Source organism: Rhamphochromis sp. 'chilingali', assembly GCF_963969265.1.
Source record: "Rhamphochromis sp. 'chilingali' genome assembly, chromosome: 22".
In the NCBI taxonomy this organism is placed as follows: Eukaryota; Metazoa; Chordata; class Actinopteri; order Cichliformes; family Cichlidae; genus Rhamphochromis; species Rhamphochromis sp. 'chilingali'.
Genome location: NC_137950.1, coordinates 5,369,755 through 5,388,359, shown reverse-complemented (window position 1 = coordinate 5,388,359; position 18,605 = coordinate 5,369,755). Strand labels below are relative to the sequence as shown.

The 18,605-nt window shown below is 42.1% G+C and overlaps 1 protein-coding gene across 3 annotated transcripts in view; it reads right to left on the bottom strand.

Moving 5' to 3' along the window:
- Positions 1 to 18,605, bottom strand: part of LOC308390821 (myosin phosphatase Rho interacting protein) — a 46,985-nt gene that overhangs the window by 20,979 nt on the left and 7,401 nt on the right. For all 3 annotated transcript variants that reach the window (XM_080873116.1, XM_080873115.1, XM_080873117.1), the window contains exons 2-8: positions 18,297 to 18,374; positions 18,045 to 18,110; positions 5,330 to 5,481; positions 5,137 to 5,221; positions 4,870 to 5,041; positions 4,122 to 4,566; positions 944 to 1,070 (exon numbers count right to left, since the gene is read on the bottom strand). In XM_080873116.1, coding sequence (XP_080729242.1) covers positions 944 to 1,070; positions 4,122 to 4,566; positions 4,870 to 5,041; positions 5,137 to 5,221; positions 5,330 to 5,481; positions 18,045 to 18,110; positions 18,297 to 18,374 — 1,125 coding nt within the window. The remainder of the gene's footprint in view (positions 1 to 943; positions 1,071 to 4,121; positions 4,567 to 4,869; positions 5,042 to 5,136; positions 5,222 to 5,329; positions 5,482 to 18,044; positions 18,111 to 18,296; positions 18,375 to 18,605) is intronic.

Sequence of the window (18,605 nt, the reverse complement as noted above, 5' to 3'; positions counted from 1 at the left end):
ACACTTTGCACTGCATCCTTCACATAGAAAACAGTCCATAGTACAGACGAAAAAAGGAAGCATAGATGCATGTTTGAGTTTTCTGTGAGATTTGTGTAAATTGGCTCTACCAGAATGTTTGCATAATAGTGCAAGTAATAAGTAGCGGGCAAATGTTTTTATAGAAAACACACAGAACAGGCAAGAATCACTGACCCATTCTTTTGTAATCAGGTCTGTTTGAGTGGGTATTAATGAGCTGTGGAGAAATCTCATGACAAACACTACTTTGTTGAGCCCATGTGTTTTATGAGGCCGAATTCGGCACTGAATCAAAGAGGCTGAAAACAAAAATACACACTGTTAGCATGAGGCTAAATGCGTCAGCTGGAAATGTGTGCATTGTTTCAACGCAACAATAAGGAGAACAGAGCGTTTGTGTGCAGTAAGAGACACACAAGCAGTCTTGGCTGCTTTATTTGCGTACGTGTACGCAATATTTTTATGGTGAAACAGATCCAGGGCCAAGTGGTGTCCGAGTGGGGACTCTGTGTCGGGTCACTGTCTTGCTAAACTCAGGCCCGAGTTGCTCAAACTTAGCGCAAGGGGCTAGGGTGGGAAAGGAAAATGTAATCACCAGGGGAATCCCACCACAGAGTGGAAACTGGAAATGAATACAGCAACCCCTGCTGACCTCTGACCTACAAGCAAAACAAAGACAGGACAGAGAGAGGGAGAGGACGGAGGGAAGAGGGTGAGGATAAGGGAAAAGAAAGAGGAGGAGCGGTGGGATAGCAGCGGGGCAGAGGGGGAACCAAAACTTGTCCTGGTAGGGCCACTGCTGAGAACACATCTGGCTTTCCATGTGATGTTGTTGAAAATCACTGTTTACACATATCTATTGTGAAGTGCAGCACAATATTGGCACTGTTGGACTGAACACACCCACACTCACACACGTTACCTCTCTCTGGAAGCGTCTGTGTTCACTTCGGCCTTGTCTGACTCTGCTTCTCCCCGACTCCTCCACCTCCATTTTTTCTGGATTCTCCAACTCCAAGGCCTCCAACTTCTCGATAACACCGGAGCGACTGCAAACAAATGCACACTTTGGTTAAACATGTAAGGCATTCAGTTTCTATAAATCGTCATGAATGGTAATGACACTGAAAGGCTCTCAACTGGCATGTTGACCTAACTTGTACTGTGTTAAAAAAAAACTGTTCAAGACGCTGGAATTGGGAATGAGTTAACTGGAAGAAAATTAGAGATTTTCTTCTACAGCAGCCTGACAAACATTTAGTCACTAATCAGATCAGTTGTCCTAGCTCTGGGATCATCTGCTTGTTTCTGTTCTTACAGTCTTGATGATCACAATGGACTTGTGCTGTTAAGACTGGTTGATTTACAGTACTGACTAACTCATAATAGAGTATAAATCTACAGGTCTGCTTAAAGCAACCTGTAGCATTATAGTACAAATGGATTCCTAATTCAAAAGTGCTGGGCCTCTCTGTGTGGAGACCACATGTTTGCAAAATTACCCCCCAAAAAAAGCGTCATTCTCCAAATACTTAAAACCCTGGGAACTTTTTCCCTTTGGCACTGATCATCGGTGCCAGATACTGGAAGCAGAAACTTGCTTATATTTCTGACCCTGCAGTCAAACAGCAGGTAAAGTTGTTGATGCGTTTAGAAAGCTTTTGCTGCTGCAGGATTAAAGTCATTATGGGTTAATCTTCAGGTCTGTGACACTGTAGCAGCAGGTTTTTAAGTCACGCCTCCTAAGGGGAAATGAAAGCTTGCTCTGCCAGTGCTGTCAAGAAATGTTTCTTTGGGCGAAGGAAAAAAAAATGCAAATACTTCAAATGTAAATGTAAAGAGTTGAGATGTTCCCAGTAAATAGTCATGGGTCTTTGATGTAGTGGACAGGCTGATCATCTGCAACAGATTACGCTAAAGAAACTCATTCACAGAACAATCTCTCAAGGGTAAAATGAGTGCTGGATCACAGATCTGAGAACAGCCTACGCTCGCTCAAGTCCATCTGCAACCTTCCTCAGTCTGTGACACACAACACCGCCTGCTCTGACACATTCCCACACAGGCCTTTTGTTCAATAACAGAAATCTGCATTACAGAGAGGAAGAGGGCAAGAAGCAGTGGGAAATATTATATTACTCTTTTGCTTAAATGCTGCCCTTATTTGGGGACACTTCTGCTACAGTCGCTGCCCTTAAAAGGGAATAAAGCAGAGGGGAGGAGGATGAGGACAGTGTGGAGGCCACCGTTTGCCCCAGTCAGGCTCACATGAAGTTGTCAGAAATACACATCAGATGAGGAACAGACAAGGACCAGGAGTGCACATGCACTTTCTGGCTAAGTGCTGTTGCTTCTGTTACTTCATTTCAGTTAGGAAAAAGAAAAGCACCACTTGGCACGTGCTGTCTTTTTAAAGGGAATTTCCTTGAACTTTAAAATATTATTCAAATTAAAACCAAATGACTGAATGTGAAACGGGGCGAAATGACAAAGGTTCATCTGTTAGGCAGGCAGGCAGGCCTGGACCATGTAAGCCCATCATGCAAGGACAAAAGCTCGTGCCTTTTGATAAACCTGCACGAGGTAGCCAGTGTGAATGATGGAGACTCAAAACTAGCAGAAAACTAACACAGTAGTGCCATGCTGCCAACACTGGGCCATGCAGTCAGCTGTAGAAAACCCTTTATGATCCTTCCACAAGTTTACCTTGTTGCGACATCTACTTCTAGATGGATCTTGCTGACCAGAGGCTTTGCTTCGATCATCTCATCCTGAGCTGAACTAACAAACTCGGCAGTGAATAAGTATGAACTTTCAGGAAAGGGATTTCAGTCGTAACGGGATTTAATGACATTTCTCAGTCAGGGACCACATCTTCGAGTTGTTGTGTCTATTTTCCATCCTTGGCCCAACACTGCAATGTCAAAAAATATAAAGCTGGCTGCTGTTGCTATGCAGATGCCTGCTGTGTTAATGTGCCATTTACATAATGGCACATTAACATTGGTAAGTGTTGGAAAGCGGCTCCTAGGCTGCTCCCCTGGTTGCTGTACAGACAGATGTGTGTTCACTTGAACATGAACTGGTTCAGGACACTAATAATGTTCAAGGGCCACTTTCCTCCACCTCCTTTTCCCTTTGGGCCTGGCAGGCATGGAGCTATCTGAATGGCACAGGAAGCTGGCTCTGGGAGGAAAAAGATGACCCCGCTACCCCTGTAACAACCTCACCTACTAGGTTTGTTTGAAGTGTTGCCCTCACTGGTGTCTGTGTGTGCGAGAGAGACCTTTCACAAACATAACCAGTCGTGGAGAGTCAGATTGCTGAACGGAAAGTACAAAACCTGCACTGTGTGCTTTTTTAAAAGGAGGAAAAAGTTGAAAGGCAGGGGTGATTGTTAAGGAACACATTTTCCCATAAAAACACGGGTAAAAAACTGATGCTATCCAATATAACGCAGAGAGCTGAGATTCTAAGAAAGCATTCCACTGACCTGGTTCATCAGGTTTAATCAGATGCTGATTAAACTGCTAGTTCGCAGCAGGATCTTATCACCTTTGCTTATCAACATGCTACCTGCATGCTCACATGTAGTACTTTTTTCAATCAAGTCCATCTGAGCACAAAAAATACAACTAAGACAGAGCTAGAGTTCATAGTTTGTGTATTATATTTAAATGTCTGTGGACAAATGACAACGCTGTGTGACTTAACCTAATCGTGATCAACTCCCAGAGAGCTTTATTGACAGTCAGGTTGGCTATCGACCGTAGCTACAACCTAGAAGAGGTAGTGTAATTTATTTTCTGAGATATTGGGAAGATGAGACAAGATGGATCCAAAAGACGGCACAATAACTGTACAAGGCTGCACAATTCACCATTTCCACTGATCAGTCTGACTGAATTTGTGACAAAATCAGTCAGATTGCATTAACAGCTGTTTGCATACAAAGAGAGACGTCTTGCGAATATCTGTGAAATCAGATTATCATTAATGTAAAATGAAAACAGCTCAGCTTCCAAATGCTTCACTTGTTGCTGTTTTGCTGGATGATTTGTATAACATAAGAGAAAGTTTAGAAGTCAGTGAACACTGACCTCCTCTCGGGGCTGAAGACGGCCTCTCTCTCCTGCCTGTCTGGGCTCCTGAACCGGCTCCTCTTCTCAGCCTTTCTAGCCTCAGCCTCCAACCGCCGAGACCGCGGAGTGTCGTGGTGGCTGTAGGAGTGACCGCTCCTCTGGGTGGCCGGGTGGCTGTCTGTGCTCGTCACCGTGCTGCCGCTGGCATCCGAGTCGAGAGAGCTGACTGAGCCGCTGATGTGAGAGCCGTTGGAGAGCAGGGAGCTGCCGGAGGGGAAGGGGTCGCTGGGAGCTGGTGAGAGGCAGCGCGGAATGCCTCCCAGGCTGGAGCAGGAGCCGGTCGGGGACAGCAGGTCGCTGGGAGGCTGGGGGGTGGAGCCGTGCAACGGCAGGCCGCCCCGGTCCACTTCATCACCGTTCACTGAGCCTGCATCAGAAGCCTGGGCCGCAGATGCAGAGTCCCCTACAGATGAGGAACAGAAGATGCCATGATGCCATATATTTATTTAAAATAAGATTAATTGAATACATTTGACTTAAAAAAACAAAAACCCATTTGATTAGACTCTCTACCTTGGAAACATGTATTTTTATGTCATTTTAAATTGCTTTAATTTCTTCTTCAATAATAAACAACCCATTATCTAGAAATCAACTGGCTGGGTAAAGCCTAATGAAAAACTTAAATGTGGTGTCTTTTTCACTTGGTTACATCCTTTTTGAATATCACCTTTGACCTTATTTATAATGTGTTATTTCTCCTTACCTGTAGGGGGCAGTGGTGATCCTGAAGGTAGCTCAGCAGCAGTCCAGACTGCTGCCCCTTCAGCCTCCCTCTGGTTCAGTTCTTCCTGCCAGATGATGGAGCTTGAATCTGGAACTTTTTCCGCTTCTGGGATACCAGACCCAGTTACTGCTACCTTGGCTGGACCCGGCTCCTGGATGTGAACGCACAATGAAGTCAAAAATGACGGCCTAAAGAAGGTGGCGCATGATCCTGACCTTTGAACGTTTGTGTTGTGAGGAGGATTACCTGGGAGGTGGCAGGCTCAACTTTGCGTTTCTTCTTCTGGTTCTGTTTGTTGGTTCGGGGGTAGACAATCAGCTGTTCACTCCACCTGCAGGTGTGTGCGTGCACAAACACACATGCCCAAAGATTTCTGAATATCAGACATCAGCATCCAACCCTGTGACAACCCATCAGTAATCATATCTGGACAAATTACCCATTGATGATCTCCTTATTCTCTCCTCTGATGTAGTACTCCTGGTCAGGTGTGATGATGCACAGTGAGTTCTTCTGGCCCGTCTTGGGCTCTGCATCAATGACGTCTGTACACAGGTTCATGTTGACTGTGCCCTGAGGGAGCGTGCTTGGCTAGAAAAGACACAATATGAAAAAATGAGCAGAGACGTATCCAAATATTTGGATATTTATACACTGTGTAGGTAATCCAGTTTTCACTTTGGAGATATGGGTAACTGTTTTACTTTTTTTTTTTTTGCATGTGACATGTGAAAGATCTCTACTATCTCCCTCATGGCCAATCATTATGTTTAACATGCATGTATGGTACTCAGCACAGACCTACAAATTAGCCTCCATATTTGCTTGTGCTTGTGCGTCACATAGCTAAGCGGAGGGAAGTGTTAGGTTAGAGACCTAAGACCTGTTCATTTTAAAAACAGAGCGAGAACAAATGTGTGGTGTGCTCGCCCAGCTAAATACTCATATCACGTTCCAAAGGAAAACATGCTTCAGATCTCTCTATCATACTGTACGAACCCTCGGCTGCTATCGCCACGTCACTATGGTAACGAGTTGAGTCCTCTGTTATAGCACACTGAGTGAAAAGTGAAGGTAACAGCATGCTCAGTGAAGAACAGAGCTGTTTGTAGCATGGAGACTGATAGCTTTCAGCGTCATGGTTGATCCACAAAGCACAAACCACAGTCAAAGCTCTGACTAGGGCCATATTATACTGTTCACAGTAATACCGGTATAACGTTTGTGTTGTTTGTGTTGTCGGGCAACGATAAGAAAATGAAATATCGCGATAGAATATGGGTAAAACGCGCATGCGCAGTGCCTTTATTTACATACGCACATGGCGGCGACGCAGAACGAGAAGGGCGAAAGCGGATCGTTGAATGAAACAGATGAATCAGAATTGGTTTGTAAAAATGCTGCAACTTCAGTGGTGTGGAACTGGTTTGGCTTTCGTCCATCAGATACACAACAAAGCACTATTTTTGGTAGAGCATGCTAGCGGGCCGTCGTTATTACCGTGTTGTTTGGAAAATACGGCACACTTAAAATCAATCCTTTGATTTTTCTGAAAGTCGACAGAGCCCCTTATAATCCCGTGTGCCTTATGTATGAATTCTGGTTGTGTTTACCGACCTCGAAACGATTTTATGTACACGGCGCTCGAAACTCTGTCAAATGTTTTTGCTAAGCTACGAACCCGCACCGCTTGATGGATTGTCGGAGCATTATGGCTATCGTAGGCAGGAGCCTGGCCTACGTACTGTGCTTCAACATAATATTACCGTATCATGTGTGTATAACCTCTTTTTAAGTTTTGTGGATATTATACATGGTTATGCTGAGGATATGTCGGCCAATTTCCACTGGAAATGCCTTTTGGTTAAACTGTCAGCGAGGAATTTGCATTTGTACTGTTAAATTTTTATATAACTTTAATGCACATAAAAAACAGCTGCTTGTTTAAGTGAAAATACATTGATGGGTTTTTGGTTTTTTTGCATTAATAAAGTTGTGGAGTTGTAAAGTATTTTGTCTAGTGTCAATTATATCATCAGTTATATTGTTATTGCAAATTTTCAAATGTATATCGTGATAAATATTTTTGGTCATATCGCCCTGCCCTAGCTCTGACGTCACTTCCCTGTATGTTTTGTGTGGTCCGACTGCCATTTGAACCTGTACAGTCTCGTTAATGTCGAGAAAACCCTCCAAACTTCCTCTCCGACCTTCTCAGAATCCTGCCGCTCTGTTATCAGCCTTTGCTGCACTGTGCCTGCTACAGATGTAAAACAGGTGCTGGGTCTTTTTCCAGCTCCTTTTAAGGCCACTGAACACAGATCCAGCTTTATTAAGATCTATCTGTAAAGCCCTAGGGCCTGCCAAATATGGCAATTACATGGCGTCGTACCTCAGAACTGAGACGCTGTGGAAGAATTTCCTCTAATAGAAAGAAAAATGATCATGTGTGAAAATAAGGACCAAATGGCTGACAACTATGTGCAAGCCCACAGGGTTGCAAGACTAATGCCACATTAATAAATCGAACGATATTTGCTGTGATCAGAGAAGCTGAAGCCCAGCAGCGCTTTAAGAAGTGGAAAACAATTCTGAGTCGGTGTACTCTAGTAATCTCTTCTCAGCATCAGTACTTTCTGACTCAACTTTTCTACGAAACAAACAACTAAGCTCAGGAAACCTATCCCAGCTGTCTTAGGGCGAGAGGCAGGGTACACCCTGGACAGGCCAGTCTGTCACAGGGCTAACACAGAGAGACAACCATTCACGCCCACATTCGTACCTATGGGCAATTTTGTGTTTCCAATTAACCTATCACCACTAACTGCATGCCTTTGGACTGTGGGAGGAAGCCGAAGTACCCGGGGAACCCACGCAAACACGGGAAGAACATGCAAACTCTGCACAGAAAGACCCAGAAACGCCAGATTCTCAGATTAAAGCTCACAAAACCATTTCAACAACAACCAAACAGCAAATGAGAGCAGGTACACGGTAGGGCTGAACGATATATCGCATTTGCGATAATATCGCGACATGATCAAGTGCAATTTTCTAACCGCAAAGGCTGCGATTATACTCTGGACATGTCCAAATTCATGGGCTGCATCCTCCTGAGGCCGCATTTGTAGACCGATTACGTCACAGCGACGCGCCGAAGGCTGTCCAAATTACTACCATATCCCAGAATTCATAGCGCGGCCCAGCCAAACTCCAGTTTCCAGCAATGGCGGCCGCTACTAAGTTTTAAAATTACTCATACTAATCTTTCTGGGTCACAAAATAAACTTTTAACATATTTTCAGGCGAGAAAGTAGTTGTGTAAACATCAAATATCTGCTCGGTTTATCAAGATATCCCATATTTGCAAAAGTGCTTCGACGTTTTCAGAGGCGTCTGCTACCCACCAGCTCGACAGCTAGCCGGGAGCTCGAGGGTTACTGATGCGGCCGAGAACGGCACAACTCCCGGCACATCATTTTCAGATCACCGCGGAGTTTCGCTGCTCGGGTTAAACGTAATATATAAGTCACTTAGACAACCTAAAAATGTTATTGTTGGGCTTTTTTCAGTGTTTTGTTTGTTCGTGAGTAAATCGGTTTGGCTGAGATTAAAGTTATTAGATTAGATAAAATAAAACTTTATTAATCCCCCGGGTGGGTTCCTCCTTGGTTTTCACACAGCTGACTAAACGTCAAACAGAAAACTTATTAAACAGAAGTATGAGACAGTCGAGAATTTACACCAGTGTCTGGTTATATTTTAGATAGCAAGAAGCAGACGGCCGAGTTTATTAAACTCCACCGAGACAGCGGTGACGCTAATCAGAACTAGCCTTCTGATTAGCTAATCAGAAGGCTAGACCGTCAGAAGGCTAGACACGCCTTTAAACTTTAAAGGCGTGTTTGTGTGTGTGTTTATACAATTGCTATTATGTTTGCACTTTATGTGTAATGTTACTGACTGCAGAGATCAGTAAGATGTATTTTTTATTTATTAGTTTTATTTATTTAATATTATTTTTAATTGAATGACTGTCTAGTAGTTCACAGATGTCGAAAAACTGAGTGTGGTAAAGCCACTGATTTTTTTTATGTATATTTCTGCAATCTGCACATTGTACTGACTTTCATTTTAATGTTTACACCAGGGTTCCTTGTCAGCACTTTATGCTCAGATGTTTGTAAGCTAAAAATAAACTATTGTGTATGTTCAAATATACTGTTGTGATTGAAGAAGTTAAATAAAAATGTCAGTCATCAATTCATGCATCACCTCATGTCATCATAACAGAGGTCTGTCTTCCAGGAAAGAACAGTTTAAAATTAATGTAATATAGTATTGGCCATACTATATGATGTATTGCTTGTCTTTGTTTAATAATACAGAAGACAAAGACCTTAAAAAATAATCGCATATCGCAATCGCAATATTGGGGCAAAAAAAATCGCAATTAGATTATTTTCCATAATCGTTCAGCCCTAGTACACGGATAGTTTTAAGAATGAATGTTTTATCTCTGCTTTAAGGCTGAGGAACAGAAATATTGTCCCTTTAATGGGTGGAGACTTATGGGTCTGCACCAAAAAGAACACGGTCTTTCTGGTGCAGCACAACACACGAAACACATAAATGTAATGTTGCTCAGTTTGAACATTTTTACTCATTCAGCATGCAATTATTGACATTTATGGCCTTTATACTGCCAGGTCACTGAGTTTCATACTCGTCCTATACACCTGTGGCCATTAAAGTGATTCAAACACCTGATTTTAATGATCTAAATGAAGGAATGAAACATAAAAAAAATGCTCCACCCACACACCCAATAGTAACTAGGCCACAACCTAGTAGCTGAGGCCTAGCAGACTCTGATCAGCTCTAGCAGCCTGCATCTCTGCTATATTTTAATGTTATAAAATTTGGGAGTTTAGCATGGAAAACTCCTGGATTTTACCCTCTGTTGGATCCAGCCTCAATCAGCGCTATTTTATGCAATGAAATCATCTCTCTTTGCCCAAACACATCCAAACTGTTTACTACATACGTAAGTGCACCACACCGCAAACATAACTACGCTTCTTGCCGAAGCATGACTAGGAATCATCAGCAGCATGTCTGCAGGAAAAAAATGTTTGATGGGTGCGACGGAGTACTTCATATTAGAAGTTAGTGATTTGTTGGTGTGATACGCATGTAGTAACCTGTTATGCAGGAAACTTTGTGTTGTGTTGGGAAAAAAGAGAACATTTTATAAAATAGCGCTGATTGCATCATGCGAAGATCTGCTTTGCTGGCTGATTGCACGACTCGCTACACCCGGCCTGGTGAGGTAAAGCTGGAGTGTGAACTCCAGCTTGTCGGTCTGGTGACTCAAACAGGGTCTCCTCTATACAGATCTCATTCATAAAGTGCTTTACAAACCCGAACATTACAGATAACAGCTGGATTTTCCCGTTTGAGTGCAGCTAGCCAAAATCCGTAGAGCCACTTACGTCTAAAGAGACAGTGAAAGTGGACAGTATATCCTCAGCTTTAACATAAAACTCATTGCTGCAGCCTGGGGCAGCACAAAAGTGATCCATTTAAACTGATTTTTAGTTATAGTCTCCTTATTTTCCTCTGAGTTATCAATTCTTTCACTGGTTAGCTAACATAAGCTAATGTCTATTTGCTGCAACCAACTAAACCACATGACAACATCAGTTCAGTACTGACAGCAGATGGCACTAAACATACTTTTGAAACTTTAACATTAAGCACTTATTTCTTAAATCCAGCTTCACAGACAGAGTTGATGATGATGTAAATTAGCCTTTGTGTTAGCCCTGCGACAGACTGGCGATCTGTCCAGGGTGTACCCCGCCTCTCGCCCTTTGACAGCTGGGGTAGGCTCCAGCACCCCCCGCGACCATGAAAAGGATAAGCAGAAGCGAATGGATGGATGGATGTTTAGTGCTTCATGTCCTCCTTAAGAGGCTCAAAATTAGACGATGACTCCTGAAGGTTTTCCTGCCTGCTAGAAAATCCCTTGAAAATTCTGAAATACAGTGGCCTTACTGTTTTCCTATGCAAATACTGACTGTAAAATATTTTATTGAACAAAGTCCTCAGCAGCCTTACTATTTTTAATGTGTTCAGCATGTGGACTTTTAGGAAAAGCAAACTTGTTAAAACTGGATTTCTTGTAATATATTTACTGGTGTTTGATCCAGTAAGTAAGATTGATTTCGCTGTTCACTGTGCCCGAAGGTGGCTTTACTGTATTTTGTTGCTGCTAGGTGGAGCATGAACTACTGCAGTCCAGCTGATGCTGACAGCATAAAGGCAACTTGTTGCTTAGAAACTGCCCTCGGCTACTGGCACCAAAACAAAGGAGATGTATCTGCCAAGGCTACTATTCAAAAACAAATGAATTGTCCTGGGTTTGATTTTTACAAAACCAGGCCAATTCCATATCCTCCAATTGTGTCCGTCTTCCATGTGGTGACTAATTTTAGCTTGGCTATGGGGTATTATTAAAAGAAACGACTTTCTCATACAGTCCTCTCGAGATCTCTGGCTGACACGACACAAGAAACAACAACACAGAGAAAACGGCACTCAAACAATACAACCCACACGAGACTGACAATTAAAATGCTTCATGCTAAGAAAATGGACTTTTAGGTAAAATCTGTATTTAAAAAAAAAACATTTTATGTTACAGCCCCAGCCCAACAGTAAACTTTCCAGAAAACTGTTAAAACGGCATGAAAAAATAAGTGGGCCAGCTGTAGAATTGAGTGGAGTACACCCACTCCATAAATGACAAATCCTCCAGGAGGCTTTTTACAGGCAGAGCCAAAGGCAAATCCGCCACAGCAGGCTCTGGAGAGAGACTGCTGTTTTATGTGCTGCTTGTTCCTCGATACAGTTCCCCATCATCAAAACCTTTAACACAGAGAACCCTAAATGTTAAAACAACCATGAACTGATTGAGATGTGCTAGAGTGGGTTATTCTAGCAGCACTGGTGACAGAAATCCCAGTTTCCCTTTCTAAAACATGATGTAAAACAGAAGCAGCTCTGGATTAAAGCGGTCACCTCCTGACCTCTTCTTCAGCGTGTTCTCATGGTCATTGACCTTTTAACCTAAAAGCTTTCAGGGTGGTCCCACTCTGTGTTAGATCTTCATGAAAAATGTCTCCCTTTCCATTCATTTACTTGTTTAAGAGTGACGTTCAAGTATGGGAAGCATTATGATGGGCCAGCATCAGCGGAGCAGGGTGCTTACTGTGGCAGGCTGTGTGTGAGGAATGTCTGGGTCTGGGGCATATCTGACGTTTCCTCTGTGGGTTTTTTTCCCTTTTTTTTTTTTTTTTTAGGGGCTAGTGCTCCTTTTCTCTTTCTCTGTATGGTCCCGGAGCTGCAAGTACACTGCAGTTCACCAAATAAGGGCATTAAAGGAGGAATGCTGCATTAGACAGAAAAGCATCTTTCCCTCTTTTCATGGAGAAAATAGTTCAGCATTAAGGGTGTACTGCTTCAGATAGACCGCTGCCTAGATGGCGAAAAATATCAGACGACGTCATTGCTCCAAGTTAAACGATCTTGGGATTCAAGGAAACCCATCATTTTCCCTCTTACTTTATCTTATGTACAGTATATACACTGTTCCAGTGGCAGACGCTCATATTAAACGCAGCCAAAGAGTTAAGTCCAATTAATCCTTTTAATCCCTGAGATTTCAGTGAAAGGGGATACTCTTAGTGGCCGTCTCCAACACGCAGTTCTGGCAGTGAGCACAGAAACCTGCCTGTGTTACCTGTTGTTTGTGTGGAGAAGCCAATCAGAACAAAGCTTGCTTATATGTGGGTGTCTGTAAAGCAAGAGGAACTAAACAGTCGAGCAGAGCATGATTTCTGAATATTAAAATAGCCAGAACATTAAAAAAAACTATATATTTTGTTACTAATTCTTGTCTAAAATATTAATTAACATTAGTTATTATTATTCTGCCCTTGAAGGGAAGGAGTGTGTAATCGATTCTGTCTGTTTGCTAGCAGTCTAGTGTCCGCAGTTTTCTAGATATCATTTTCATATTTTGTGTGACGGTAGATACCAATAAGAGCTAGTCCTGATTTTATCAGTGTGAACAGTGGGTCAAGGTCACGCCGAACGTGAAAAATCAGCAGAACCTTAAGAGATAATATACTAGGCCTGGGAGGACATGAATACCTAGGTTGGCTTAGTATTTGACCTTGACCTTCATTGTCAGCGCCCAAAGTTCACCTTGAAAAAATTTCAAGAAACCATATTGAGTAATATATCATACGAAAGGGCACGGAGAGCACACTTTACGCTCTACGACATCATAATGACAGCATAACGACAGCATAACAGGATGTCATCATATTGTACTAAAAACAAAACATGAAAGGTTAGTCTATCCTTTGCCCTTTGGGGCGAGTTTCACTCTGCGTGGTCTTGTTTTTTGTTCTTTTTTTTAAATTTTACCGGCGTGTGGTAGGATTTTAGTCAGGTTTCCAGTCACTCCAAATGTTTACTTGTCCTTCCCAACTAAACAGCTTGTTTCAGACATTGGAGGAACTGTGGCAATTCCAAGGATTTTTTTCTAGTCATACTGCTGAGCTCTACAGTGACGGAGAGAGACAGCGCTGTATTCTATAGTCTTTACGCACATGTTCAGCACTTTGGCTAGTGGCTGCTGTTTGAAGTGCTTTATAAATACATTTGGCTTGGCTTTGCAAGTGTGTGTGTCAAAAATCTGTCTTGTCTGTTTAGCAGAGAAGCAGCAACAAGGAAGAATAAAGAAGAGGAAGGGTTAGCATTCTGCATTCTGCTGCTCAAATGCAACAAGTGGTCTACAGTTTAGAAAGTATTATTTATAGTCGAGAATGCCATATAGTACCCTGTGACTACACAGTGCAAATTATTGGTCAATAGTTTTACAAAATGTAAAACCTTACACAGCATCTCCACCTGACTGAATGAGTGTGAACCATAATTATAATCAAAACTATTGTTTTAGTCTTAGTCAGTAAAAAGAAACAAACACTGAACCCTTCTGAAGCATCTTGATAGCAAAGCTATAAAATAAGGTTCCAAATGTGTCGTTTTCCCTTCATGCGACAATAAAAGTGTAGAGAATGCCATCAAAACAGTTAAAGACAAAGAGCGAGTAGGAGTGGCTCATCTAAATCTCTGATACAACAAGGCCAGAGAAAGTCAGAGAAACAGGAATAAATGTCAACCTCAATCACATCATTTCAACCCTCCATTGGTGGCTTGAGCTACTCTGTAAACAACCATGAGCCTGATGAGTTTGAAAACAGTAACGGTTGTCATAAGCTCCGAGGGCTTGGAGAGTTCCTATCTTCAGGGGTCTAGAGCACAAAGCGGCCACTTCCCTGACCCACTTTTCCTGCCTTGTGGAGCAGATGAAAAGACCAAAAGACAATGAGGCAGACAGTTTTGGAATCCCTGTTACAATGAGAGGAAAACAACTGCACACCAGCCTGGGTGTCGCTGGAAACACATTACACAGTGGAAACGTGCACACGCACGCTCACAAGCACCACATTTCCTCCCATTGTCATCACTGGCAACAGAAAAGAGATTCACCATGTGCTGATGTAAAGTCAGCTCATCTCCCTCCCCCTCACTGTCCTGCTCACTCACAAAAAGAAAGATGAAAGGCAAAGGTAAACACTCGTGTGACCTATGATTTCTACAGGATACATGAGAAAGTCACTCTCTGTGTTTCCGGCAGGCTGGTTGGTAGTGTGCGGCCCCCAGTGTTTACTCACAAGCAGCCTAATCTCCAGCCTGATCGGCTGGTATGGGTTTGGTCACCCGTGTCGCATTCCCCTGGCGCTACACTAGCACAAGGCGCAGGCTCAGAGCGGGCAGGAGACACTTCCCAGCCTTTTACTCTCTATAGCTTGGAAAAAAGCTATAGAGAGTAAATGTTTAACTCAAAGTCTCCACAACATTAAACATGCACCTTTACTTATTTCAATGAAATGATTCAGTTCTATTCGCTCCTCTGTGAACTAGTGAGGAAAGTTTCTAATGCGGTTTGAGATTTTCAGCACTGCTAAGTGTTTTTAATCAACCTTCAGTATCAAGACCACATTCCCAGACAGAACTGAGAACACGCTACAAACAATAAAACACTAAATGTTTCTGCTGCACAGCAGAAGCAAGCGAAGCAAGCAAACTTCCAAGGAGAACGTCTAAAATTGGAAATGTGGGAGTCAGAAATCATTAAGCCACATCACATGATTTTAGTAGCTGCATTACTTTTGACTACGCAGCAACAAACCATATGAAGTGCTTACTAACTGCATGCTTTATCCACAACATGCATCAGAGTCATTATACACACACAAGCAAGCATGGGGTCTAAACTGAGCACAATTTATTGGATGAAGTGAAAAACCATCCATACAAATATTGACTGATTGATTTAAGAATCTTTTAGAGTTTTCCATTGTTCCTGTAAATGATTAGAACTCTTTCTGCTTGCATTTAAATGTTTCACGCTAGGGCTGGGCCATATTATACCGTTCACGGTAATACCGGTATAATGTTAGGCAACGATAGGAAAATGAAATATCGCGATAGAATGGGAGTAAAACGCGCATGCGCAGTGCCTTTGTTTTCATACGCACATGGCCGATTGTTGAGTGAAACAGATGAACCAGAATTGGTTTGTAAAAATGGTGCAACTGGTTTGGTGTTTGTCCGTCAGATACACGACAAAGCAAATTTTTTTGCAGAACATGCAAGCGGCCGTTGTTATTGTCGTATTTGTCGGACTAAGATGCTCTTAAATCTGGGAGTAATCTGGGTCCTAAACTCCGTGTGCTTCAGGTCAAACAAACACTGCAGCATCACTTAGAGTTAAAAACTGTCTAAATTCTTTCATCTTTAATAAAACGATCAGCATTGCTGCTTTACCAGGTGTAACTATAAAGTTTAACTTCCAGGCATCCATGAAAACAAAAGTTATTACATTTAACGGAGTTAGAAGTTAGCAGGAAGCTAGCGGAAGTTAGCTCGCTAGTTTCGCTAGTTACCTAAGCATGATATTGCATGTTCTGACTGAGAGATTTCTGAAAAAAATCAAACGTACAGCTCTGCTATCACTTCCAACATAAATGAAGACAGGAAACTAAACAGCAGTGACGTTTGTAGGGTTACTGAAGTTGGGCTAGCTGGTATATAATGATGTGCTACGTGATCGCTAGCGACACAGCTATGTTAGCATAACATAAACAGTGAAGCTGGAGGACGAACACTAACACTTTTCCACTTATAAAAGTTAACGTGAAGGTTCCTCATGGTTAGAGACAAATGCAATCGCATGTCCGGATGCTGTAAACGGACCAAACTTCAGTCAGGAGAACAACTGAGATAATCCATCCACAATACGAAGTTAGTCATTAATATACTGCAACAACATGGGAATAGAGCAGCTGCCAGAGAATTCAACATTAATGAATCAATGGTACAGAAGTGGAGGAAGCAAGAAGAATGAGTTTAATAAAGTTTGATTTATCTGACTGCTTTGTTTCGCTTAATGTGCCTTATAATCCCGTGCACCTTATGGTCCGAAAAATGCGTACTGCACCTCTTTTTAACTTCAGTGGATATTATACATGGTTATGCTCAGGATATGTCAGCCCATTTCTACTGGAAATGCCTTTTGGTTAAACTTTCAGCAAGGAATTTGCATTTGCACTGTTACATTTTTATAAAGCTTTAATGTACATAAAAACCAGCTTCTTGTTTAAGTGAAAATAAATGGAAGGTTGTCTTTTTGCGCTAGTAATGTTGTGGAGTTGTATTTTGTCTCGCATCAATTATATCGTCGGTTATATCGTTATCGCAAATTTTCAAATATATATCATGATAAATATTTTTGGCCATATCGCCCTGCTCTATTTCACGCTTTAACATTTCTCAACTGCTAACCAATAACAAGTTGCCTTTGCAGCTGTGTTAAAATCAGCTGGTCTGTGGGTAGCTTATGTTTGTTGTATGCACTGCTGTTGCTTTTTGCTTCGTGGTGCAATTATAATATATAATTCCTCCAAGTTTCTAAGTAAAAAACAAAGTTGTTTTTTTTAGCTTGGTGAGGGGAAACAGTTTTAAAAACGTTCCCCTACAGCCACCATCTGTGCTTTTATGCTGCTTCCCCCCCACCTGTTTCCTCATCAACGTGAGCTCCACTCTTACTCTCCATCCTGTTCAAGCCAACTTTTCACCTTACTGTTATCCCGGTCAGGTTGCATACCCCAAAATCTTTTACGCTGTGCAGCCAAATACCCAGGTAAACTGACAAACACAATACCAAATTTGGCTCAAGTGCCTTTATTTTAGCCAGTCTTGTAGCTTAGTAGAGGAGAAGCACAGTTTTTCATTTTCTGTGGCATCAAACACTGTGCACAACATCTGAATAACTGTTATACTGAATCTCGGGTCTGTCTAGACAGTTTATGGTTGATTTCAGTAACATAATCACTGTTGCCAGCCGCAGCTTCCCACACAGTTGCAGCAGAGACAGTGTCATCCACAAATGCCAACAAAGTCATCTTCTAGCTAGCACATCACCTTCACATCTGCACCACTTTCTACATAGCTCACGTCGGTCTTCATAAACTTTTTTATGTCCTGACATATAATCAGGTTAAATGTCACATGTCTCTTAAGTATACTGATATAGGAGGGTTGTTTTTAACCATATTGCAAAGCCTTAATGAGCAGTTTCCAAAACATCTGTATAGACATCACACAAGAGTATAATCAAGTAAGATCAACAGTTATTGTAGGAAATGCTCCTCTAAAGAAAGAGAGTGACAGTGTTAGTGAAAGCCCTGATGGGTCGAGTGAAACTCAGTGAAAACTGATTCAGCAGCAAAGCCTCAGTCACAGCAAGCTGACTTTTTCAGTGTCTTTTGAAGTAGGAATCACACATACCAAGAAATTGCACTACCCCTAAACTGTACAACTACAACACGCAGACATGGACACCTGCTATGCCCTGAACTTTAAGATCTAAAACAATTTTGATTTTCACCTTCACAGCCTGGCTTCCACGCCCATACAGAACGGAATGCAGAAAAAAAACATCCTTTACTCACCGATTCGTCCAGGGCAAAGCGCAGACAGCCATGTTCGTACAGCACAAAAAATCTCCGTTGCCATTTCTGTGAGAAGAAATTAGGTATTAGTGGCTAGCCTCAATTGTATCGACTTAGAGGCATCATACTCAGTACTCCTCTTTCAGGGCATTTTTGGTAACTGGAAGTAGATATGCAAGCATTAATGTCCATACAGTACATTGTACGAACATTTTATAGAGCAACATGCAGGACTACAACAAATGCCCTTACCCGAGATCTCTGCATAGGATTGTCAAAGTCAGTTCCTTCAGGAGCCAAGCACAGCCATCCACCATAAATAGGTTTGGCCTGTAAAAAGAAAGAGGAAGAAAAAAACAAAACAGCAATTAAGGTAATCATTAAAACTGGAAAAGAGTGGGAAATAAAGGCGATGGGAAGGAGAGGGAGAAGGTTTTTTGGATGTTGCCTCTCTTCATGCATTGCATTTTATACACAAAACCGCTTTGCGTGTCTTTTAATGTAATCAGCTCAATATGATGACATGCTTCAGTGCCTCTTTAAACCCATGTGACCACAGTA